The following is a 26,564-nucleotide window of genomic DNA, read 5'->3' as shown; positions in this document are numbered from 1 at the left end:
GGAGTTCTGCTCTGGTCCAGCTGTCTCCTGGGGATAAAGAGCACAACCTGTGCAGGTGGAAGGGTCCACAGAGCTTTGGGGAGGGAACTGCCTGGAAAAGGTTGGGCATAGTGGAGCTGGACAGGATGAAACTCCTCTGGCTGGTGGTGTATCAACACCTCCTAGCCCGATATAATTTGGGGTCATGAACATTTAGAAAGTGACGCTATAGAGGCACTGACATTTTCTCCATCACTACTGGGAATGTGTCAGAGCTCCTCTGTGTCACCCTGGGGCATTCTTTGGAATCATTGGTATTATTTGGGTTCTTTCCGGTAAGTGGGTTGAAATAAAAATAGGGGCAGTGAGAAAAATTGTTTGTTTGTTAGCATCCAATAAATGTGCTGGAATGGGTTAGCAAGAAATTGTGGGCAGGGGCATGGCAACTAGGAGTCATACATCATTATTTTCTTCTTATTTTTTATATTTTGTCTTTATTTGGTTAACGCAGCCTTAATTGCATGCATTTTGTCACAAAAGGGTCAGTGTAAATCAGTTTTGTTGTGGCACAAATTACAGCAGCAGTAATGGTATATCAAACGCGTTAAGTTTAGAGTGCCCTTATTGCTTAAAATAAATATTGAAGGTTAGGTGGCACTGCTGCCTCCAGAGGTCTAAATTCAAATACTATGTTGGAGTACCAGTGAATTTGCCATTCTTATCTTATTCTTCATATACTTATGTTGTATTACTAAACACAGCCTGCTTGATAGGTGCCTGGTTCCTGCACCTTCATTAGAACTGAATCCATAGACAGCTATAAAACACCTTCCCCCGCTGCCCCCCATAGAGATGATCCTGTTTAAAAGGCAGGAAGTGAACAGCACTGATTCATTTCAAAGACATTGGGGACTGTCTCTCTTTGTAAGTCTTTAGCTAGCATGGCACTATCACTTTTGAAAATCAGATGGTAAGTGTCCTCAGTGTTCTGTCACTTGTTCCAACTGGACATCTGCATGCAAAAATCACAAATCTTAAAACCACTCTTTTCTTTTATTCATGTAGTGTATTTTCAAGCAGGTTTTGCAGGGGTAAATTGTTTATATCGACTTCCTTTGTATTCTTTATTACAGTCAGCTCTGTCACCTGTGAATTAAAACCTTTTATTAAATACTTTTATTGTATGCTAGGTACAGATTTACTTATGCAAGGATAGAAGAACTGTTGCATTGTTATTGACAACTGCATAATGCATTTCTATGCCATGTGCTTGGGGCTGCTTTTGCCTTTGAGTCTTGTTTGTGCATTTGGAGAAAGAAAGAGACATGTTTTATTTTTTAAACACTAGAGTGAATGACCACTTTCTGTCAGGAGACCAAATGCCCTGGCTTGTCAAAATGAACTGCTTGCAAGGGTCCATGGGATCCATATGATCAGACAGCTTTCCTACAATACTGTTTTTGTCATTCACAGGGTGGTTGACCTTCAGGTCTCAGTGGAAAGGTCTTTAACTCCCTGCTAAAAAAGGAGAATGCGTCTCATGGTTGTCATCATTTATGTGTCCATCCTGTCCTCCTTACTTTTCTCTCTTTTTTTTTTTTTGTCTTTTCAGGATGGAGTAGGTGTAGATGAGAAGCTGTCCTTACGGCGGGTAGCCGTCGTAGAAGATTTCTTTGACATTATCTATTCCATGCATGTTGAAACTGGGCCTAATGGAGAACAAATCAGAAAACATGCTGGACAAAAGAGAACATATAAAGCAGTAAGTAAAAAAACAATTGAATAACTAAAAGTGAACATCAGTCTCAGAAAGTGTAAATTATTTGGCTTAGTCACATGTCATGCTATTTATGTTTTTTTTTTCCCCAGCTGATTAGTACTGTAATCCTCACCTGCAAACTTAGTTCAGAGATTTTTCAGTAATGCATGAAAACATACAGTTTATAATTCACATTTTTTGTGTAATAACGGCCAGATCCTTTGACAAGCAGAGAATTTATTATTTCTATAATGGTTTGTCACTTTCTTTAATAACTCTGTATTGATTAATTGTTATTAAAAGGGTGGAGTCTTAAAGAAGACTTAGAAAGTATTGCCACAATTTTGCTAAACAAGGTGCCATACTTCAGCATATGAAGTTGGCTTAAAGTTTGTTGCTGGAGGCGAAATGTACTTGAAGATTTAATGGTATGAAAACTTGTGAATATCCTAAATTCAAAAGGCCAGAAGGCTACTGGGTACAATGAGAGAAGTTCTGAGAGGACACTTCTCACACCTGCATAAACCAGCTAAGTAGAGAGACATGATTATTTCTAAGATTTTTAATTACACATTGTTGCTTGACATAACCAGTTCAGCCACTGCCTTAATATAGTTATAAATAGCTTTTGTGGTTAATTGCACAAAGATAACACTTTTTCTATGGAGAACTAATGAAACATTTACTGCACTTCCCAAAGTTGCTTAAAATACATCTGCTTGCTTGGATCTGGAGGGTGAAACTTCCATATGCAGCACTGTGATAGTGCCAGGCATGCTCAGCAGCTGATCCTGATCCACCTGCCCAGCTGTTTCCAGCTGCTGAAGCACTGAGGGCTCCCCCAGGGCAGTAGGGCAGGGGCTCCCAGCCAGGGCCCATCCCACTACCCCATCCAGGGAGCAGGACACTTGGGGCACCTCTCCCCATGGCCCCAGCAGGACATGTCCAGTGGAGGGCACCAGGGCCCTGAGGTGACCCATCACCCTGAACAGTGTTTTTCACCCTAAAAACAACCAGTAGGTGTATCAGGCATTTTTCATTAGAGGTCACCAAAATGTGTGGAAACTCAAGGTTTCTGGTACCCACACCTGCAATTTTAGCCATAAGAAATAGTTGGTTTTCCATGGCTTGCTTTTTTTTTTGTTTTTTTCAGGTATATTGCAGCCTTTACTGTGTATCTATGAATCCCTTCATGGGTATTTTATTTATAGGCTATTTGAGATGGTTTGTTGTGGGATAAGCTCTTGGCAAAATTTCTTATAATTTGTTCCTGATGGTATTGAGCATAAGATAGATGTATGAAGGAAGACACCAGTCATCTGAATGTGCTTTGTAAGGCTTGGAGTAATATTTCAGGGACAACAAACACAAACTGTCTAAATTAATTTAGTCTGTCATCATGGCCATTTTGATACTTGGTCTTCTCTTCTAGAAAGCGTTAGGAAAGCAAAATTTTCATTGATCTTTTTGTTTTGTTTTACTTCAGCAAGCTGTTCAAAGGTATAGGTCACAAACTTTGTAGAATAATACGCCAACTATAAATACAGTACTTCATGTCATCATCCTACAAGTATGTGCCAAGTATAATATTTACTACTGTAAAAATCCCATGATTCCAGGTCAGATAATAAATTTGTTTATTGTAAACATCATGAAAGACAACTGGTGTCACTTCTGTGAGGACAACTATTGGTGCAGATTCAATAGCCTACTTGGTAGTTTCATTTGATGCTAACTTTTATTGCAGTTGAGACCTGAGCTTATTACGTTGTTATGAGCAGAAGGTAAAGAGGCCCAAATATAAGTTTGTGTCATTACCAGTGTCTGCAATATTTGTGCATTTGTCTAATTGCATATTTGTTTGTGAAGGGCATTGAGTCAAATTTCCCAAGGACAGGATTCACATATATAATTTTTAAATATTTCTGTAGATTAAAAAAAGGATCATAGAGCAAAATCATAGAAGCACTAAGGTTTTAAAAGACCTCTGTATCATTCAGTCCAACTGTCAGCCCAACATCACCACGCCTACCTGAAGTGCCATGTCTACATGCTTTTTGAACGCCTCCAGGGATGGAGACTTGACTGCTTCCCTAGGCAGCCTGTTTCAATGCTTGGCCACTCTTTTGGTAAAGAAACTTTTTCCAATATCCAGTCTAAACCTCCCCTGGCATAACCTGAGGCCGTTTCTTCTTGTCCTGTTGTTTCTTACTTGGGAGAAGGAAAAGTTAAAACCGCACCAGAATAAACAAATATCAACTCCTGCTCACTATCTCAACCTGACAATTATGTTGAATAAACTGGCCTCAAACTCTACTAGACTAACTGGGGAAATGCATGCTCATTTACTGGACCTGCCCGTGAAAATACCTTCACTAGAAATGATGAGCTGTGTTATTGGTCTGTTCCAGCAAGCCACTAAGTATCTATCTCCTCTGTGGCACTGCAGAAGGAAAGAGGTAGTGTCTTGGGTAACTGTCTCACAAAATGTTATACTCTAAAAGCTTTATAAATCAAACTGAAGTACTTTGGTGGAGTTTAATTTTATTAAGTGAATTGAGAACAAGATTAATTTAGCCTTGTTCTTTAGTCACATGTCAAAAGTGAATCATCCTTGAGATCTGTGAATGTATTTGTCATGCATAAATATTCACCAAATAGTATGAGTGAATAATTTTTACAGGAAGAATGGTTCACAAACTGTATGCTACAACTCCTATTTGTTATTCATAAATCGTGGCATGTGATGATCACTTTGCTTCTGCTCTCTGACTGGATAACCAAAACATTTTAATAGAGAAATAATAGGGAGAAACCCACAACAATTTTGGTACAAAATGGCTAAATTTTTGAAGTTCATAAATATTGTAATCGATTTTCTGTAACTTAGTACTAAAAAAATAATGCTACATCCCTACGAATTGCAACACATTGATTTCAAGTAATTAATTTGCTTATCTACGTGTTAGTCTCTATTTTCAGTAGTGAACCTGCTGCACTTAAAATTCTGAATAGCGCTCAAGCATGATTAGAAGGGCAATGAAATTGTCAAAGGTGGTTTAATTAACTACTGTTTGCATTTATATGGAGTAATAAACTTGGAATAGGTAGGATTTTTTAAATTTTTGATTGAGTCTCCCCAGATGCTGGAGTGCTAAAATACATCAGTGTGCCTCTCTGAAAGCATGTACAGAACAGCTTGCAAACTGAACTGGTGAATCTGTAATCTGCACTGACTTGTTTCTATTAACTATGTGGAAATGAAAGGCATTTTTACAACTGATTTCTGTGGGACTTCCCACAGTGGTGCTGCACAGGAAAACAAATAGGATGTTGTACTTGGTACCTCTTAAAGAGCAGCATATTGGAAGCAAGCCTTTATATTTTGATTGAGACAGCAGTGTACCAAATTCAAACTCAAACTTTACGATTTCTTGTCACTAGCCCTCTAGATTAATTAGGAAAGCATCTGTGCTTCAATGTTTAAGTTTAGTATAACGTTCCATTTTCTTGTTGTCTGCTCACTAACAAATGAGATGGGAATTGCATAAAGTCTATGTAGATTATTTGGGAGAGTAACCTTGAAAATATGCAAAAAAAGAGAGAGCTTCCTGTTTACCTGGGAGGTTTTGTGCTCACTTCAAGTGACCGACTTGTATGCAGTACAAGATTGATGGGCTGTGTTCCTTGCCAGCATAACTGTAGGTAGATCTTAAATAAAAAAAAAAAAAGACCTGGCTTAAATATATAAAATGGAAACAAGAACTTTAAATCATATCTGGAGTGTTGCAGCACTGACATACAAATATGGCAGACTGATGGAATGCTTAATATGATGTTTTTAATCCCAGCTGGTTCCCAGGGAAGTTTACAAACAAGGGAAACATTGAGGGCCATGATCTGGGAGCTAATTTCTTCACGAAGGCAGGATGTCTGCAACAGAGCCCAGCTGAGTTGGTTGCTCAGCAGGGGCACAAGTGACTAGGAAGGTGCAGAAGGGGAAAAGAGCATGTTCCTTGGTTCCAAGGAAAGCAGCAGTGCCCAAACAGGTCCGTGTTCATCCTGCTTTCCTCCTGGGTCCTCTGCTGGCCTCCACAGGAGATGGGGTGAAATACGCTGATGCAAGGAATTGGTTAAGTGGTTAGGAGAAAGTACCAAGGATCCCGGTGGAGGTGACTGATAGCACTTGCTGGTACAGCTCCGTGTCCTAGAGGAACCGCTTTGCTTTGGGATAGTAGTTTTCACTCTCTGTCCTAAAGGATTTGTTTTTAAATAGGCATCCCACCCCAAAAGGAGAACTGTGGTATCAAAGTGCAGACCGATTCATGGGAGAGAAGTGTTCAGGAGAAGAATCGGTCTGGTCTATTAGGAAAGATGTTCAACAAGTGCATAGCTGGCTCTCTGTGCCTTTGCAGAGTTGCATTTCTCAGTTTAAACTGTTCATCTGTGTCTAAAATTTAAATTCAAGTGCTCAGAGATGTATCAGAAGTGGGAGTAACTGAGAAAAGTTGTGGCTACAGCAGCAGCATAATGCAACAGGCTCAAGCTGTTAGGGCAACTCTTTGTGATTCAGTGCAAATCAAAAAAAACAAAATTAGCCTTAGTACATTTTTCAAGAACCTCAAATGGTCTGTGATGAGGCTGAAGATGGAAAACATCTGTCTCTTCTCAGGCCCAGCTGTGGGTACAGGTAGGCCAGATATTGTAATCAAGCCATGTATTTCAGAGTAGATTTTATTTTCCTGTAACAGTCTTAAAAAAAAATGTTAGTTTTTCATTCATTTAAATAACAGACTAGGAAGAGTAAGTACCCCACCTTTGCAAGCTGTATCTGGACAAAGTTGCTGATAACTAGTGAATCACCTGTCTGAGAAGTCTTTGTGTAAATTCTGTAGCCAGCCTTAAACACCTTAAATTGTATATGGATATTCTACTTGAATACTTTTACTTTTGAAAGATGATCTAATATCTACCTGTTGAGCCTGTGTATCTGCTGTGCAAAACCTTGAATGTTATAGCTGTGAACTTGAATTGTGAGTGAGGTTTGTGATGTCTGAGCAGGAGAAATGGGTCAGTTAATAAAACTCCCAATCCATGAATGAAAAAAGAGCACTGGGCTGATGAGCTGGAAGAGAAGCAGGCTTGTAAAACATGAGGGAGATATTGATGTGTCAAGGGAAAGTAGCTTGAGGCAAGACTCTGATCAGATAGGTAGTACATAAATATATAACATCTGAGGCATAACAGGAGTCTGTTAGGTGTAAGGTAGTATCTGGGGCCCTGTGCTTCATCCAGCTATTACAGTAGGGAACGTTTCTTGGTTTGGGACCAGGCTGTTGAATCACCTGTCGTTCCTGTTACCTTAAGAGAAGCCTTGTTCAGATTATGATACATGCTGTGATGTTTTTACCCTCCCAAAACAAGAATGTGCAAGTCCTCTCTGAGCATCACAGTGAATGTGTTTTCCTTGGTGAAGAATTTTTTGACAGGTTGCACTGTGCAATAGTATTGTCTCCTTCCAGTACAACTTCTCTGATCAAACAGGGTTAAAGTGGGTTTGGGGTCTGGCTGGTTTCCATCTAAGGCAGATCTTGTCCTTGTGGAAGTAGAAGAATATGAGATTTTTACAAGGTCTTATCATGCTTAAATACTTGCATCTGCGGTGTTCCCTTGTGCGTGGCGAAACAGCCAAGTCCTGTGCACTTCTACTCTTCGGACTTGTTCTTGCTTCTTTGCAAAGGGCGAGCATTGAGTGTTCTGGTGCTGGTCCCACTAGCAGGAGCTCCCCATCGCTTCCCCTGCAGAAAGCAGCTTCTGCTATGCAGGAGGGAAGGGAAGGAAGGAGAGCTGCGAAGCACAAGTTTAGCACAAGAGAGAACAGCGTTTTCCTCAGTGTAGCAGGGTAGCAAGCTCTTGATAAAACTCCCAGCAATAACGTATCTACTTTCCCATGTCAGCCTTCTATTTTGACCTCTTACTGAGGGAAGAAGAGGACTTTCCTTGGCTGGTTTGCCCTCCTGTCATCAGGAAACCAATTTCTGCCACCTGGTTTGATGGCTCTGGGCCCACGACAGATTACCATCTTCACGCTCTCTCCCTGTCTCTCTCCCTCATCTTGGAAGTCTTCTCTGGATCATCTCCTCATCCCTCCCTCCCCCACCCCATTAATTAAAAAAATTTACACACACAACAAAAAAATATCTCTATTCTGACACATTATATCTTCCAGACTAGACATCCTCCATGTTAATGCTTTAGGGGTTAATAGGTTCACTTGCAAAATTTCACTCCCTTTCCTCACACTTGTCTTTCCTGCTTTGCCATATGTGTCTTAAAATCTGCCTTTCAGTTTAAAGCTTGTTAATTTTCCACACAAAAACGTGGCTCTGAAAGCTACACCTTCACAATACCCTAAACTTAAATCATCTGAATATTTGAGAGCATAAAGGAGACTTTGTTTTCTCTGCCTGCAGTGATGCAATAGGAATGCAATACGCTTCTCATAGACAATTAGGAAATGCATCCCTTAGCTCCAATGTAAATCAGATGACATGCTTAGGTACTGGATTAATTGCCTTGTGGTAGTTGTGCTCTTCGTGGGATCCAGTAAACAGCATGTAGGTTATTAATAGTTCTGGAAGGCCTTTGTTGTTAGGCAATGTTATGGATGGTTTGATATGTGTTAAATTCTATTATATTGTAGACTTTTTGTGAATGGTGAAATAAGACCATTAAAGTTTTGACTTTGAAACTGCTGAAGTCAACCCTGTTTCTATTTTCCTCTGAGTTCACAGTTTAAACAAAGTATGCGTAGGTGCACGTGGAAATGTTCTGCTTCTTAACCTGTGACTTTTGGGACTAAAACAAACCCCTTATGATTTTGGCACACATTGATTAATGCTGCAGATATTTAGTTTCTTCTTAATATAATTTTTTCCCTTTATAATGTAAAAAGCATTCAGCTGTAAGAGCTATACATAGTACAAGATGCCTGAACACCATTCTACTAGAATCTGTTTATTTTGTGGTTTGTTCATGGTACAGAATACATCCAGATACAAGATAACACACTTCTACAAGCAACAGAAGTTATACTAAGGTGCAGTAAAACTACTGGTAAGAATAAGGAATCACATAAGGATACTTATAAAGCATTGTAGTTGAAAAAGACCATAGATCTAAATTTTTAAAGCAATCAGAGTAATTTTATCAATATGGTAAATCTACAGTGATTTTCCTTAAATTAGAGTAGGCATGTGCATGAGTTTTTTTTAGGTCATGCATTTTTTTGTAAGTCGTGCCATGCATTGTCAGTGTGTGGATGTAAATAATGCAGTATCCCCCACTCAACTCACTTTTCTGGTTTTATTTTTTCTTAACATCTAGAGGTGTGTGGGATTGGCTTTGGGTTTTTTTGTGTGTGTGGAATTGCAGTAAGAAATATTCTTTTATTGCAGCACATTGCTAAATGAAATGATCTGGCTATATTTTTTGTTAGTTCAGGTTCTTGAGAAGATAGCTAGGAGCAGAGCTGTTGAAGGCAGCGTGAATAGACAGTGTCAGTGATGACTGAGTTGTAATTACTTGCTTTCAGATAGAATAGATACAGAAACAAATTTTCCTGATGAAGTCAGTCCACTGTCAAAGGTATTTCTGTACAGTTACTTAGAAAGTGCCATAAACATCAAAATTGTGCTCTGAAATACTCACATGCAAGCCAGCTCCATATGCAGCATCAGTCCAATCTTGCATACAAGCTGATGGTAGGATATTGTGTTCAGCCTTGTGCTTATTTGGTTAATGAGCTTCTCAGCTACAGTTGTTGCTAAGCCAGCAGGTTCGGAGCATGGCCAGAGTAAGCAAGCGGCTACCTGTATGCTATAAAGTAGATGTTCCCCTCTTCCATGAGAAAGGCAAACACGAGTCTGCAGTGTTGGGGGTGTGAGGTTTGAGGTGGGGCTTGTAAGGTTTCTGGCACTAAAAATTGGGAAAAACTTTTTGTATATATTCAAGGAGCAAGAGTAAGGAAAGCTGGGAGTTACGTCCTCTACATATCTCTTCTAACTTGATGCTACTTGTGTTATCCCAATTTTTAAAAGCTGAAGTCTTGGACTATAAATGATTGATTCAAATGACAAAGTAAACAGGGGAGGAATTTGACAGAAACTGGTGTTATTTAGGGAAGGGCATCCTTAAAACTGTATTGCAGTGGGAGGTTGCAGACACAAGCATCTGCTATGTAGACAAATTTAGGTATAAAACCTGGTTCCCTTATAGTCAGTGGAGCATATCTATCAAACCTGGGACCTGGCTCACTTCCTTTCCATGGAGGATTTTTCATTTTTTTGAGCAGAAGTGAAATTCTGACAGAGGTGCTTGATTAGAATAAATGGAGCATTCCTATCAAATGTAGGCAACTAATGAATCCATGGGAAAGCTCCATTAATTTCAATACAATATTAAATGCATAAAACATTATGAGAGAGAGGTTGCTGTGTATGTGCACTTAGCAATTTTATTAATGCTAAATTCTAGCTGCTTTTAAGTTCTTTTTTTTTTAAGATTCCTTGAAAAAATGAATATAGCCAGTGTTTTCATATTTATAAAGGTAAATGAGCATATGTTCTGTGGTATAAAACCCAGGAAAAATAATCTGAAAATGCTTTTTTTAATAAGATCTTCCATTCAAAAGTGGCTTTATTAGTGCCTTCATTTTCAGGTAAATTATTTCAGGCCCAGAAAAAAATCTTTCATCACGGAAAAAAATTTACTTTTCTACTAATCCCTGTCTCCTCCCCCAGTAAGATTTTTGTTGTATATGAAATCAACAATAAACACCCTAAACAACAAAGCCATAAGCAGGTTGATATAATTTGCATTGTTGTTTTACAATGCATCGTTGTCTGTGTATTTCCATAACTGATGTCACATCAAAACCTTAACTTAAACTTCACCTATTTTCACAAAAATTGCTACTGATAAATTTGGTCCATGGAGTTTTAGGAACTGTAAGTTTCATCGCACAAAAGGTAGGTGATAGGCCAAGGAGAAGAGCGTAAGAGAATTATAAAAGGCATTTGCCCTCCTTTTAATATTCTTGGGAGGAGCACAAGAGATTTGTACAATATTTAATGCCACTTAACACCCAGTTAAAGAAAGGAATCTCTTCCTTTCTATGTCTACACTTTCATACACCCCACCTCCAGCTTTCTGCATGTCGTACAGGAAGTTGCATCAACACTTCATAGGAAATCAAATCCTGCTGCAGATTTTACAAGCAGGTGTCAGTTGACTCTTCTTTTAGCCCCTTTTGCTGGGACTTCATCTTTCTTTGGGGATTATCTCCATTGCAAGACAACCACCTTGACTGGGGAAAGAAGTGCTAGATGTTCCTCACATATTGTGCTGTTCACTATATATACATAAACTTATATAATGAATCACAGAAAAGCCATGGCTTTGCTTTGTAATGACTTGACAACACTCAGGTTTTGAGATTCTTCCATCCATCTGGTAAACCCAGTCCAGTGCATTGGCTTCCTAGAGAGGTTATTACTGATGTCCAGTTTGAACGTCCCAGCCCGCTGTTGGTAGCTGTTGTCTCTGATTATACCCTCTGAAGATTCTCTCTCCACAGATTTTGTAACTCACCTTCAGGCAGTGGCAGGCTGCAATTAGATCTTTCCCTGCCTCGTAACCCATCACATGAAACAAATCCAGCTTCCTTAAGCACTCCTGCAAGTCATCTGCTTTAGGCTCCAGCTGCCGTGATGGCCTGCCACAGAGCCTCCTCCTGCTTCTCATCGGCCTTCTTGAACTATGGAGGGAAAAGCCAAGCACATTCTTCCAGCCTCTTACCAGTACAGAGCAGAGAGGGATAATAACTTTTTTTGATCTACTCTCTCTACACTTAAGGTAGCCGGTATGAGATTTGCTTTATCTATGATCAGAGGGTACACTATTGGCTCATTTTCAGCTTGCCACCAATTCCAGGTCCTTTTCAGCAAGGCAAAAATGTCTATAATGACAGATGCATCCTTGATGAGGGGAGGAGGAATCCAGTCTCTAAACTCAGCAATAACTGCTTCCTCCTCTCCCCTTTCAAAAAAACCAAAAAACCCCTCTGATGCTTTCTTCCGAGTATGCGGTTGGGAAGACTGATAATGGCGAAAGAAGAAAACAGCCAGAATCTCTTGTTTCATGGTATCTCCAGATAAAGCAGTGTGTCTAAAATCAAGCAACTCCTAAATTCCGTAACTGTTGGTAAAAATAACTTATTTACCCTACAGTTTTAAATCCCAAGCTTTCAAAGATAACTTCTGCAAAACATTCAAATACAGAGTTAAAATATTATAGCAAGGAGACTCTCTTCACTGCTAATGCACTGAATTCCATATTTGTCTATGTATTGTTACAATAAAAATAAATAGAGCACGTAAGCCAAGGACTTGCTTTTTTCTGGTATTGGTTATGAGAAAAAAGTCACTTTTCAAGTTTTTCTAGTAACACCCCTCAGTGGGATGCCTGTTATATATTAGTCTTTTTGCTGAAAGGAAATTGAAAAAAAAATAAACAGAAAATGAAACTCCTTTTGATATAAGTGAAATTTTGTTCAATACCAAGTTTTATTAGCCATTAGATGATAAGTAGGCAGATTGGATAGATGTTTCTTGAAATCCTACATAGTATGGAGAACATACTTTCATTGTGCTTCTTGACATTATAAGATAATATGCCTTATTTGGAAATGTAATGACCAGTTCTGTTAAATCATGTTCAATCAGCTTATATAGTAACACTCATATTTTGTTATTCATTTCAGATTTCAGAAACCTATGCCTTCCTACCGAGAGAAGCGGTGACACGATTTCTAATGAGCTGCTCAGAGTGCCAGAAAAGAATGCATTTAAACCCAGATGGAGCGGATCATAAAGGTAGTTTTAGTGTCAAATAGCAGGATGTAAAGTAATTTTATTCCTAAAACCCATTTATATTTTCCTAGCTTAAGTAAGGGTTCATAAAAATTTGGTAGACTGGAACAGTTCAATAAGTCAGACTATCGCATTTACTTAAGATGGAAGGTAGTGAATCTTACACTTTCGCCTAAGAATGGAGTGTAATATCATATGGACCCTCAATAGAAAGATGGTTTTATCTGGAGGAAATAATTTATTTTGCTATGGAAATGTTTATATGGGGTTTAAACATAAGGAATAGATACCGTGCATGTGCTGTAGTCATTTAGGACAGAAGAACTCATCACTTTTCAGAGTTTGAACCTGATTTTCGTTTTTCTTTGGGAAACTTCTATCTGTACAGCTTACAGGCAATTGAAAATGCCAAAGTTAGGACTAAATGACATAACTATCTGACTTTGACTGCAGAATAGGCTGAAGTAGCCTCCACAATTAACATATAATGCATAATAAATATTTTTATTGCAGATAATGGAAAACCTCCGACTTTGGTGACCAGTATGATTGATTATAACATGCCAATTACTATGGCTTATATGAAACACATGAAGCTGCAGCTACTAAATTCACAACAAGATGAGGTAAAACCTGAAATGTTTTAAAGTTTGTTTTTCTGTTCTCCTGTGTTCTTAGGTGTTTGTCTTTGCAGTAGCCAGGAAGCTGATGTGAAGATGCGTCTTGATCCCATCTTTATAATTTAATTTTTAAAATAGTGAGCCTGAAATCAAACCATGGTTGTGTGCAAGTAATCAGGTTAAGAGAAAATGTCATGACTTACCACCCTTCCATGTTTTGGGGTAATATGTTATACTGCTTTGAATTACTTGAAGGTGCCCTTTTACTGTCTGGGCAAGTGGAAAGGTTAAGGGGGACAGCACGTTCACCTGAGACTTAGTGCTGTGCTCAGCAGTGACTTTCATTGTCTGCTTCTAGAAAGCAGTACTATCAGCAGTTGAAATGAATTCCATGGTGTTCTCAAGGTAGCAGCCAGGATGCAACACATTGTAGTGAGATAGATGGAAGTCCTGGCAACTTCAGTTGAAATCTTTATGGCAAAAAGCTTGATAAATAAAGAGAAGAGATTGGTTTGGAAACAATGGATAAAAAGATAGAAAAAAAAGGGAAAATAAGTAGGCTGAGAATCAAGCTTCTTCAGGCAGTATTGGCATTGAATTGCATTTATTTCTTATAAAAAAATATTTTCTATCTGTAATTTATTCTGAGTTTTCCCAGATCTTAAGAAGTGCTTCAGCAATTGGATAGCACCTCAAATTATTTGTAATAAACTCATTTTGCTAGAAATGTGTTCATTTACCATTTGAGCTGCCAAATATTTAGAAGGCTGGCTATGTACTAGCCAAAAAGCAGTCCTACATGCTGTGTCCCTCTGCCTGAGTACAAGTTTTTTCTTATAAAGCAAGCTCTCAAAAACAACCTTAGCAGCTGGGTTATGTCAAAGACCCTGTCTGACTCCTGACTTCTGTGAGTCAGCCAGATTTGGTTCTATAATAAGTGGATATGGGCTATTCGTGGAGATGCATGAATTTTTCAACGCCCTGCAAAATGGGGATTTCATCACTATTTTAGAAATATTAGGATCCTTGTTCTGCATCTGCCTCTTTATTTAGTTGTGGAAGGTGTGGGGAGAGATTCTTGACTCTGAGTTTTTCATGCACAAATACAGCCTGGTTGTCTTTCCTGCCTGGTTGTCTGGTTGCCTGCCCCCTTTGTGCTGCCCCTTTTCAGGAATATGGCAGCAGGGTTTCAAGAAGCGGGAGAGAAGAGGCTTTATCCCTGCAGTAGTCTTAGGAATTAAAGGACTCTCTGGTTTTCCCACTTCTTTTCTTTAAGAATTACTCCCCCCACAACAGGGGCAAGAGCTCGTGCTGGCTCAGGGCCACCTGTCACAGTGCTTCTACAGCCTAGAATGTTTTGGTATAGTCTTTTTGGTCTGACGATGGAAATTTGTTAAACCAGTTTTTCATCTAGCTGAACTAGTAGCAACAATGTGGTGGCAGCAGGAAGCACTGTTGCTCAGTATATCCCTGCCCAGCTCTGTTTTGCAGCTCTAACATTGCTGTGTATGAAATGTTTGCAGCACGAGATCTATGAAGAGTAGTTTTTGGTATGTTTTAGTAATAATGTGTTTGCTAGGGCAGAGTGGGCACAAGGAAAGTTCTCAAGATAATCTTTATGTTTTTTTCTCAAAGCAGAGATTTGCTGAGGATTTTTTTCTCTCCAGGCAGTACATTTCATAGAATCATAGAATAACCAGGTTGGAAGAGACCCACCGGATCATCGAGTCCAACCATTCCTATCAAACACTAAACCATGCCCCTTAGCACCTTGTCCACCTGTGCCTTAAACACCTCCAGGGAAGGTGAATCAACCACCTCCCTGGGCAGCCTGTTCCAGTGCCCAATGACCCTTTCTGTGAAGAATTTTTTCCTAATGTTCAGCCTAAATCTCCCCTGGCAGAGCTTGAGGCCATTCCCTCTTGTCCTGTCCCCTGTCACTTGGGAGAAGAGGCCAGCACCCTCCTCTCTACAACCTCCTTTCAGGTAGTTATAGAGAGCAATGAGGTAAGAAGAAAATGGCAGTGAAAATGTTGTAGTACAAAGCAGAAGAATTTCAGGGGCATGCATTCAGACTATTTCATGCACTTTAAAAACATACTTGGGTTTGTAGGAAGGCTTTGTTTCCAAGGTTTCATCAGTCATATCTGTATTTTTGTGGAGGGGGTGGAATTGAGACAGAAGTAAACTTGGATCCCACAACTAGTTAGCACAGTGACTGAAAGCCTCCTCTCAGCTTCAATTATAATTTTGAAGCCGAGGTCATCAATGAAAGGGAAAAACAGAGGACTCATCACTGTGTGGGTATTTACAGCTATGCTGCCACTGGTACAAAGATACTCGTGGCTCTGAGCTCCTCTCCCCATGCTTGTGTGTCCACATCGATCCAAATAAAAGGTTGCATAGTTTGAGGAGTGAGGTGGAGATATTCTGCAGAGTGCCACAGACAAACACAGACATCCTATGTGTGTTGTTTTTCACTTATGCAAGGAGCCCGTACAGAGTGCCTAACCTCAGAATTGGAAAATGTAAGCTGCTGCTTGCTGGTTCCTGCAGGGATCAATGAGAAGTACCACTGTGCCTTAACAGAGGCACAGCCTTCCAGAAAGCCTGTCAGAGTCCGTGTTCTGATACTGCTCTTTGAGAAAGCTGTGTGTGTTTTTCCAAAACCTCAGAACCAGCTCAGCATGTGCCTTGGCCCCATCTGTCCAGGGCATCTGTCCTCTTGTGTGAGGGCAGTGTTGGTGTATTTGCTGCTGCTGTAACTGGGGTGCTCCCACCTTGTCTGGGCAAGGTAGACAGGTGCCCACTTGAGAAACCCTCATCCCTCCGTTTCATTTTTTATAAAACTTTGATAAGAAGGTATGTTCCTTTCATTATTTGTCATTGCCCTGGTGTAACACTGCAGAATAACATCACCTTACATGTTGTCCCACTCTCATTCCTGAATGGCATTTGGCAGTACTTCCTCCCCATTCAGCAAGAGCTGTGACTGCAGGCAACTTCCCTTTGAAAAAAGAGAAAAACACCCATGCAAGCTGGAAACGTCACTGAAAACCAAGAGAGGAAGTGATTTAAGGACCAAGTGCTCAGAAAGAAGAAAGTAGCTGTATTAGCATCTGTAGAAACCGGTTTATAACAAATACACAGTAAATCATATAAAACCATAAATCATAAAATAGTCAGTATTATGTTGCTTAAAGTTCTGGAGATATATATATATATATATATATATAAATTGGAAAAGTATTTTAAAATAATCTTCAGGGTGCACAGAGTTAACTGCCTGTATGTTCTTTAAATGTCTCTTCTTCATAACAGGAGTAATTCTCTCAGAAAAGTTGTTTCTGAAAATGTGTCACCATAGATTTGTGTGGTGCCTCTTGCTCTGCTTTACATAGCAAGACTTGTGGATGCATGAGTTTTAATCCATGAGGGCACACATGAACTTCAGTGGGACTAATAAAAGTAAAGTTAAACAATGTGTGATCATTTCCTGGACTAGGTCCAAAACTGTTTTGTTTTTTGTAACTGGGGACAAAATATTTGATTTGATCAGGACTTTTCTTTTTGCCCCACCCTCCCCCATCATCCCTAGTAAAGAATCTGTAAATAGACTTGATGCATAAATCATATTAAAGATGTACGAGGTACAATACATCTGAAGTGGTTCTTATATGATTGTATTACTTCGGTTTGCCTTTGACTGTTATTTGAGCATGCTCACAACTTTTATAAGCTTTATCATTTTAACAGATGCTTCTTCAAACACAGTAGCAGTGTAAAGGTGACATCATGTCAAGGGAAGTTGGTTGTGGAGACTTATTAGGTCAAGTTGCCATTTGGAAATCGTACTGTGAGTGGTCATCACCACATTACAGACCTCATTTGGGAAAGGTACAGAATTTAGGCAAAGAATGTGGAGAGCTCTCCTCAACCAAATTTGAATAACAAGGGCTTGGTATGGGGTCTCCAGCTACTAGCTCTCTTTTGCAAAATACTATGGAAACAGTTACAAGTGAACAAATTGCATTTGTCAGATTACCATATCATACAAACACTGTGTTTTCCTGGCTCTTCTTTATGTGCTCTGTTCGTTTGCTTATGTACACAAAGATTTATCATGTTTGCACTCCATGCCAAGTGTGAGAGAATGGAGTGGGAATGAGTGAACTGCCCATATAATATGAACAGTGTTTTCTGACACGTCTCCGAAACTTTCAATTTGCAGGATGAAAGCTCTATAGAAAGCGATGAATTTGATATGAGTGACTCCACTAGAATGTCAGCTGTGAACTCCGACCTCAGCTCAAATCTGGAAGAGAGAATGCAAAGCCCTCAGAACCTTCAGGGCCAACAGGATGGTAAGGCTCTCGTTTCATACAGAAAATGCAGTATCGCCTTGTCTTTCTCCCATTCTGTGCCTTCATTTAGTACCTGCTGTGTCCTTTTCTTCCTAGTGTGTTTCATTAGGTAATTTGAAATATACATTCCCTATATCACAGCATGAAGAGGATGAAGTTGGATTTTTTGTAGGTTAATTTATTTGTTGCTTAGGCAACAGGCGAGTGCCTGGACCGCTATATGATAAGTATTAACGGTTGGACTCGGTGATCCGGTGGGTCTCTTCCAACCTGGTTATTCTGTGATTCTGTGATTATTATTTTACTATTTTAAATGTGTAGTGTGATCATACACAGGCATAAAAGGAAATGAAACTCAAGCCTTTCTGAGGCAACCCAAGAGTCCAATAGAGTTGTTCTTACTGGTTGAAATGAGGGAGAGGGGTGTGACAGAAACATGGTTGTTTGAGATCTAGGAATTGGTATATGATGTTCAGAGAAAAAAAGGATGAGAAAGACAGCCTCTGATAGGGGAATAGAGATAAAAGAAGAGAAAACAGAATGAGCATTGTGGTAAATATGGATGTTATTTATTTATAAGTCAGTTATAACACAAAGTTAACTTGTTGGTGAAATAGATGGAAGTTGTACTTTGCATAGAAGATGCGTAGATGTGTGTTCTTTGATTTCAGACCTTGTTACAGAATGAGTTAGATGAGCTGGATTTGCAGCGAACATTCTCCTTGGCTGTGGAGCACACACAAAGCCTGTCGACTACAAACAGTGACAGTGGCTCATGAGTGGCAAATGAATGTGAAACGCCCAAAGTGCAGGTCTATTCTATCTCTTTTGGAAGAAACATAATGGTATTCTGTATTTGTTACTCTCTAATTTTCTGATCATGTGTGCCAATTCAGAAGTGCTTCATATATTTCTCTTGAACACTAAATATATGGAATTTGACAGTTAAGCCAGACTCTTTTCACTTTATGCATCATTGTTAATTGCTAGCTGGTAAGCTGTTTGGGTCAGAATGGATGGGCTGCATATTGTGGCTGATAGGATCTGGTGACAGGCAGGACCTTCTGCTGTATTTCTCTATGGGCAAATAAAGGAGGAGGATGTCTGTGACAGTTTGGTAGGGCAGATTCTAACCACAGCTGCCTTTTTTCTGAGTGTCCTCAAGCTATCACAAAATTTGTGCAACTTTTGATTTAATTTCTATCTACATATGTTCTCTAAAGGAGCAGTTCTGCTGCACAAGATGTAGGGAAAGCCAGTTCACTTCGCTGTTGAAGTTTGACTTTTCAGGGCTAATACTGTAATACTGCCAAGTTAAAGCTTTATGAATACTTTGAAAGGTGCCATTTTTAAGTATCTGTCTTTCAGTGCAAAACTTGCTTTAGAAGTATTTATTTACCTATATACACTCAATCTCTTTCACATATGTAGAGTGTTGAATAGTAATTGTGTGCATGTGTATGTCTGAAATAAAAATTATAGCTCAGTACAGTAACCTGTGAAGAAATGCCTGTCATGCATGTCTTAATACCTGCCACAGCAAGATTCATGTGCCACATCTAATCATATTAGAACATAAGTACAAATGCTGAAGTTCTGGAGATCTGTCACTTGCTATTTAAAATGAATGGGAAATAAATGCACTGTGGTCTTTGAACTGCAGGTAGTGTGATGTTACAGAATTGTTTTAAATCTCTCAGCTTTCCTTCCCTTCCTCCCAGATGGTACTTGCTCACCTTCCTAAGGCAATTCTATTTTTTTGCTTCATCTTCTGGCATCTGCTAATAGAGAGATGTGAAATAGCAGCTCCTCCTGCTTTATGGTTTTCCTATGCTTGCTGTTGTAAACCTAAGTGTGGCCAGTTACAGTGACACCGTCTCTTCAGATATAGAAAAGGAGGCTGAAGGAGGAAGTGAAAGACTTAGAGAAGGAAGAGGAAAGAAGAGTGTTAGGGAGAGGGCAGGAAAAAAGAAGACTGGAAGGAAATAATGAACACAGGGATAGAGAGATGGAAGCAGGAATGGGAAGTAGGTAAGTCAAAAGAGAACTTAGTGGACTTAGCAGTACAATCCCTTTTGCCATCACAGACCACTGTAAAATTTTAATAACTTAATATTTATTTATAACGTATGCACACATGCAGACCAAAAGTATCTTGTAAGCATGAACATGTGTCTCTAAAGTGATTCCTGCCCCCTCCCCTCAAGCTATTTCATGTCAGCCACCACATTCAGTCTGCAGATAGACGTTTGGTGTTTGGCTCACCTGGAATGTGTTTGCTGCGTTCTGGCAGGTGTTAACTCATTGCTGTGTTAGGTTGCCTGTGCACACATGGTTGGGAACGGTGTCTGTGGTGTGTTGGAATGGGACAGCACAGGTCTGCTGCTATCCCAAGCATGCCCTCAACTGGGAGAATGATTGGCTTATGGGAATCATTAGGAAAACTGCTACCTAGAGTGGATTAGTGGCAGGGCCGGCATAGGGGTGATGTGTTGTGTCACTATGCTTACCTGGCTTTCCATACAAGGAGGAATGAGAATATTTTGAGACATGTGTTGTTTTTTTACTTCCATGGATTTGAACTGATTTGGTACTAGGTTATAAAAAGAGTCTGTGTACCCTAGAGGAACACAGTAGTAAGCTTGGCAGTGCCACAGAGGGATAGATGGAGATGTCTCTTCCAGTCCAGTTCAGTTTTTCTGAGAATAGTGGAATGCTGACATTGCTTATGTAGAAGGAATAAAATACTTTCATACCCTTTTCCCTTGGGGCTATACCTGCATCATATTCAGATGGGCATTTGCCTTTGGAATTCCATTGCAGAGCTCACACTAGAAAATTTGACCTGAGGTTTCCCAATGTCTTCCAGGCCAGTACTCTGCATGCGGCGTCTGATGGTTAAGTTGTTTGAACCTAAGTAGAATATAGGCAAATATGAGAGCAACACACAGTATCAGCTGAAAGCAATAGACTTCTTCATCCAGAAATGTCATGGTAGGTAGGAAAAAGGCTGTGAAGGAGGGCACAGAGAGATAAGGTGTATGTTTGCTCACAGCTGATGTGTGCTGGTACTGCACAAAAGTCTTGGGCTCTGCAAATATACTGAGGCTTCATAAGATTCCTTGTATAAAGTGTATTAGATTGAAAGTGAATAGGGAATCGAGGAAGAAATGAGAAATGAGGAGAGTTGGTGTACTGTATCCATAGTACCGGAGTTGCCACAATACTAGGAAGGACAGTTCCCACTTTAAATTACCCTTTCTGCAATTTTAAATAACAAGGCCTTGAGTCACACCTGCTGGTGAATGGCTGAAAATAGCATCCTGAGCACCTGCAGGGCTGCTGCAAGGTTGGGGGTGGAGTTGGAAAGGAGCTGCTGCTCTTCCCTGGGGAGTTAGAAAAGGAAAGCAGCTCTAATTTGCAATAGGTTCATTCCCCAGCTGGAAATGGAGTAGGGCTATCTGGTTACTAGCACCTCAGAGCTGCTTTCCCTAGCAGCCAGCTGGATAATAGGGCTGCAAATTGCTCAAATGTTCCTTTCTCTTTTGCACCCTGTCCCCTTGCTTGCCCCTGTTTTCTTGCTTCCCTATACATGCTACGGCTCCCTTCTCCTAAGCTGGTTCTTTGAAGCACGCCCTGGGTACCACTTATCTAAGGGTGAAGCTCCCACTCGAGAGCTGTCTTTAATTCTCCTTTCTCCTAATAACGCTCTAGGGACTCTGATGTTGCTGGATCAAACCCTTTTGCCCTTATCTCAAACCACAGGCAGGCAAGGTTTGCAAACTGAGTTGGAAATAAAGGAGCTTGTCTATGTTTTTAATTAGTGCTTCAACCTGTACAAAAATGATTTTTGTAGTGAAAACTGACCTCTAGATAGGTCTGTCAGAGGGGCAACAAGAGCTTCTACCCTGAGGAAAAATGGGACTCTTGTTGCCCTTGCCTGTTTAGCTGGAGCCCTGTGTAGAACAGCTGAGTATGTTTGCTCCCTCATTAGTTACTGAGGCTTGAGAAAGGTGTAGGAGAATGCTCTGTGTGGAGGAAATTAAGAACATGCACAACTCTAGTATTAACATGATTTAGGTATAAATTTTAATAAATGTTGATTTCTTTTTTGGTTTTCATTATGTTAGCTGTAAAATAAAAATTGAGGATGAGACTATTTGGCTGTAACTCAGTGCAAGATCCAGAATTAATTTATTTTCAGTATATCTTGCTGTACTGAGGTACTCCAAAACATCTCAATGCTTTGTCTGGATTTGGGTGGAGGGACTATGCTCTCTTCAATCTAGTTTTTAGAAAATGATCGTTACATGCTTATCCATATTTTTATAGAAATTCCCCCTGCAGGCACTGTATGGAGTCTGTGCTTAGAGCAGCTAGCTGTCACAAACTATGTCACAATTCAACCTTTCACATGAGTTGTGCTATCTTCTGAGACATGGAGATTACTTATAACTCTTCCTGCTTGTATTTTTTTCAGTTTCTAGAAAAATGGACAATAGTGCTGTAATACAACGGAGGATTATACCTTCAAGTAGTTTGTGGTCATTTGGATGGTGCCAGTTCTCTTTCCCTGGCATTTTCAAATTGCCAGGCTTTCCACAGTATTGGTATAAGAGACCTGATCGTTCATATTAGGTATTCCCTTCACTCATTTGGTTTGTGGTACATGTGAATATTGGAGTCAATCATCTAAATACTTGTTCTCTGTATCAAAGTTATAGTCTTCCTTTATTCAACAGATTCACCTGAAACAAGTAACACTAGCCGATCGAGCCGTCAAAACTGTGTGTGAGAATGCACAGTTTGCTGTACCCATGCTTACTGTTGGTTTGTTCTCCCTGAACTGAGTCCAAGACAAGTGTGTAACCCATTCTCAACCAGCTGTACTGCTGTAATTCTTTCTGCTTTTTTCTTTATTCCACTAAAACCTGGGCTCCCTGTCTTAAAACACTGACTTTTCTTTTTCCACAAAGTAACTTAAGTGAGATGTATGAGTTCAAATGCTAACTGCCCGCCAAAATGAAAACAGATTGGTGAAGGAGCATATTGGAGTAAATTATCTTTGATATTGCCTATGTTTTGGCCCTGCTCTTGATTTGAGTAAAGCAAGTGGTAACAAAGCCAACATGACAGCAGACGATTGCCAGCACTAAACCCATGGCAACCTTTTTGCTGCTAATTAAGAATTTTCAGTGGAAATGCTATTTTGCGTTAATTTACAAAATTAATTTACATTAATGAGTATCGTGCCTTTAATTTCTGTTTGGGCACTGAAAGGTTTCACGAATATGCTTGTTTCATGTGAGTTCTAAGCTTGTTTAACCTAAGTAAAGGCCCACTAAAGATTAGCTGAAATGTTTGTGGACTTCGGGTGTCCTTTACTTAAAAGCCTGAGTTCTTTAGGCTTCAAAACAAAGCACTGACATTTCTGTGGTATATGGGATGGAGTGAAATTACCAGATGAAGTCATGAAGCTTTAATAACAACATTAAAAATAAAATAAAAAGCAGCCTGCCACTTTTCCTACACGCAACCTCATATACTTTTAGAAAGCCTTATAATTTGGGGGATTTTCTGTGGTTTGACTGGTTTTATTTGCAATTTGTACATCCATACTAACACAGCCATAATGCTATAAAAGTTGCTTATTATGCTTTTATGTTATACAAGACATTGGACATGTAAAGCTAATAAGCATTGTACTCTAAAGCAATAGGTAATTTTTGCTTAATAGTGAAGGTTTGGGCTGATTAAGTATGAAGGAAGTAGCACTAGAGGCTTATAAAGAGTATAGAGAAACAATTGATGCTCTCTTTTTTTTTTTTTTTGTGAAATGGCAGACTGTTTAAAATTGCATTGAAGCTAAGATCAGGAATGCTGACTGTATTTTGTGATACATTAAGATCTTCCAGTCTTGCTCAAGACAGTGAAACTTGCAACATTTTGGGCCATAATCTTACTTCTTACAACTAAAAGAGAAACAGTAAATACTAGTTTTCTGAAAGACGTCTAAGATACCTGCCTGTCTCATGGCAATGGAAAAGAAGAGTACATAACATCCAGGCAATGCTAGCAACACATCACCTCATGCAGTCTTTTATGATCTTGCTCTGTTTTCTCTGAAGAGGAAAGCCCACCTGTACGAACAGGTTTTGTTTCCCCTGTTCTGGGAGGCAGAGCAGAGGCAGTAGGGGCTGAATGAGGGCAACAACCACATCCTGAAGTTGAGGGCTGAGACAAGCTGGCAAGAGAAAATGAGGAAGGTCTCTGCTTCGGCTGCTCAGCAATCTGTTCTGAGGATAAGCAAAGGTCTGCTGTCTCTGCAGCTGTCGATCTGCCACCTTTTCTAAGCACCAGCTTCATTACTGAATAAAGTAAAAGACAGCACAGTCACATATGCATGTTTCTTGAGTCTATGGGCTGCACTGAAGTGTTACCTTACATGTGTCAAAATCATAAAGGTTTCTTTAGACAGGGGGTTAGTTATAATGTATTGCTCTATCTGGGAAAATTAGTTTCCTCTTCACCTAAGCAGAGTTAAATCAGACCTGAGAACCTGGCACACAGTACTAGTATTATTTTGCTTCAGTGGAGCTGCACCTGGGGTGATTTGGCCCATCAGATTTGCTTTGAACTGGCATTACTTGCATTAGCCAATACATTTAAGAAAGAGAAAGAAAATGATCAAACAAGAACAGAAGGCCAGTGAGTTGTGCAAATCTAGTTCCAGTGGCATTTTAATGGCTTCTTTAGAGATGATACCCTATCAGTGCAAAAGACACTACGGGTGACACTGTAATGAGACTTGAGCAGTGTTACAATGTCAGTGATAATGCATTGTACTGAGCCTGGGCAAGAGCTTGAAATGTTGGTGCAGCTGCATTAGAAACTTTCAGTTCTTAACATCATTAAGGAGAACTGGGTGGAATTTTCAGCAAATCAAATATTTTAATGCACTGGCTGCTGACGAAGCAGCTGGCGTGTGCACTGTTATCAGAATACTGAGATGATGTATGAGGCACTCCTATTGTGTGATAGGTGAAAACCTTCCTTTGACTCTCTGTACAACTTAAATTTGGTAAGAATTAAGCATCTGTGTCTCTCCACAGAGAGTACTTCCTCCTTCCTCCAGATTAATGGAAAGAACTTTCAGAGCTTCACTAATTCATTGGACCTCCCTAGACAGACAAGGGTCTCAAAGCAGGATTTGGACGTGGGCACCCCTCTCACTTAACTGTAGCAAATTAATTACTTCTACATCTGATTCTCTTAATATGTAGAGTTACTGTATTTTTCATTTGTTGGTTGCCAGCATCTTGTGAGTTGGTTGTGCTGAATGTCTCCCCCAGCTCCATTTTGCTTCTGTGAGTCTTCTCTCATCTTTTAATAACTTGTGTTCTTTTCTTTTTTTTGACAAGTCTTTGTTTGTTTTTTGTCTTCTACTGTAATTTGCTTTAGAGACTAAAATATTATTAAACATGAATTATGCATTGAGCAGACTCTCTGCTAGAGTCTGACTGGTCTATTGCAACCAGAGACAATCCCTTTTCCCATAGCACCCTCCCAGCTGCACAACTGTCACTTTCTATTATGCTTGCCTTGGACAATTGAGTGTGGCTTGCAATGACAATAATTGCTTCAAAATTGTTTGTCATGTTTGCCTTGTTAGCAACAAACTACTAACTGTTGGCTACAATCAAGTTCTCAGCTATTACTCCATAATTACATCAGGGAATACTTGCAGCCAATAATAGCTGAGAAATTAGTATTATCTTTTCACAAGTAATGCTAAAATGCTTGCAGACCATTCACTCTATTCATCGCCATTCTTTTTTTACATCAGCGGTCTACTGGTAAGTGAAGCCTACCCCTGTGTAATAGGCCAGCCGCAGACCTGTATCCGTTTGCACCTCCAAAACAGGTTTGTGGGTTGCATTGGTGTTGTACAGATTCTTTCTCAATAGATATTTCACTTTGGTAATAATACCAGACAACCAAGCTGTCTCTTCCTTAACCCGATACCGAAGGGAGCCAATTTGCTTTTGATTTCAGTGTGCAAGCCCTTTAACTAAGCTTAGCAGATTGTTGATTTGGTTTTGGTTGAGTTTCTTTGTTCTTTTCCCTTATGTTAGCATTGCTCAGCCTTTTCCCTCCCATTTCTTTGTAACATCAAAATTGAGGAGAGGCATTCTGGTATTGGGATTTAGTTTTGCTTTCCAGTACACACACTTTACCCAGTATATCCTTTTATATATACCAGTTGACTTCAGCAGGGGCTATGTGCACAGACTGCTTTATTTAAATTAATCTATTTCTTTACAGCATAGGTAGAGGTTTTCTCATAACTGCCATTAAAATGCATGCTAGGCATTGAGTCTCCTTTTTTTACCCCCCTCTTATGTTTAATATAGAATAATATATTAGAGCATATTTTTTACAGTAAAATTAATGTAAAACAATGTACTTTAAAGAAAACTAAATTTAGCCATTAATTCTTCACTGTGTTATAGTTTAATTAAGGAAGCTATTAATTTTTTTTTTCTGAGCAAGAAATTCCCTGGAGACATTGGGCTGTCTTGTGAAAGATATTTTTTAAATGGAAATTTCTTTAAAGTGCTTCTGGTTCAATAAAATATTTGTAATGCTGAATATTTAAAATTAGTAGTCATTTTTTAACCAAATGCAAATACTTTGCTTACAAAAAGAGAGTAGTACTTTTTCTGCACAATGGAGTTTTAAAATATTTAACCCATAAGAAATATTTTCCTGAGATCTGAGGAGCAATGTTTTCAAATAATTGATTTAATATTGCCAAATAGTAACCATATTTATTATTCTGAGGCAGAGGGCTGAGCCATCTCTGGTCATTCTTAATGACTGGATGGAAGAAATGACATCCCCATTCTGA

General features: G+C 39.4%; 1 protein-coding gene across 5 annotated transcripts in view; it reads left to right on the top strand.

Moving 5' to 3' along the window:
- Positions 1 to 26,564, top strand: part of NOL4 (nucleolar protein 4) — a 189,269-nt gene that overhangs the window by 35,178 nt on the left and 127,527 nt on the right. For all 5 annotated transcript variants that reach the window (XM_069854043.1, XM_069854044.1, XM_069854042.1 and 2 more), the window contains exons 2-5: positions 1,592 to 1,741; positions 12,561 to 12,672; positions 13,183 to 13,295; positions 17,521 to 17,653. In XM_069854043.1, the coding sequence (XP_069710144.1) occupies positions 1,592 to 1,741; positions 12,561 to 12,672; positions 13,183 to 13,295; positions 17,521 to 17,653 (508 nt within the window). The remainder of the gene's footprint in view (positions 1 to 1,591; positions 1,742 to 12,560; positions 12,673 to 13,182; positions 13,296 to 17,520; positions 17,654 to 26,564) is intronic.

This window comes from Phaenicophaeus curvirostris, chromosome 3 (assembly GCF_032191515.1).
Source record: "Phaenicophaeus curvirostris isolate KB17595 chromosome 3, BPBGC_Pcur_1.0, whole genome shotgun sequence".
NCBI classification, from domain to species: domain Eukaryota; kingdom Metazoa; phylum Chordata; class Aves; order Cuculiformes; family Cuculidae; genus Phaenicophaeus; species Phaenicophaeus curvirostris.
Note: the sequence above shows the minus strand (reverse complement) of the source record. Positions and strands in the feature narration are given on the sequence as shown.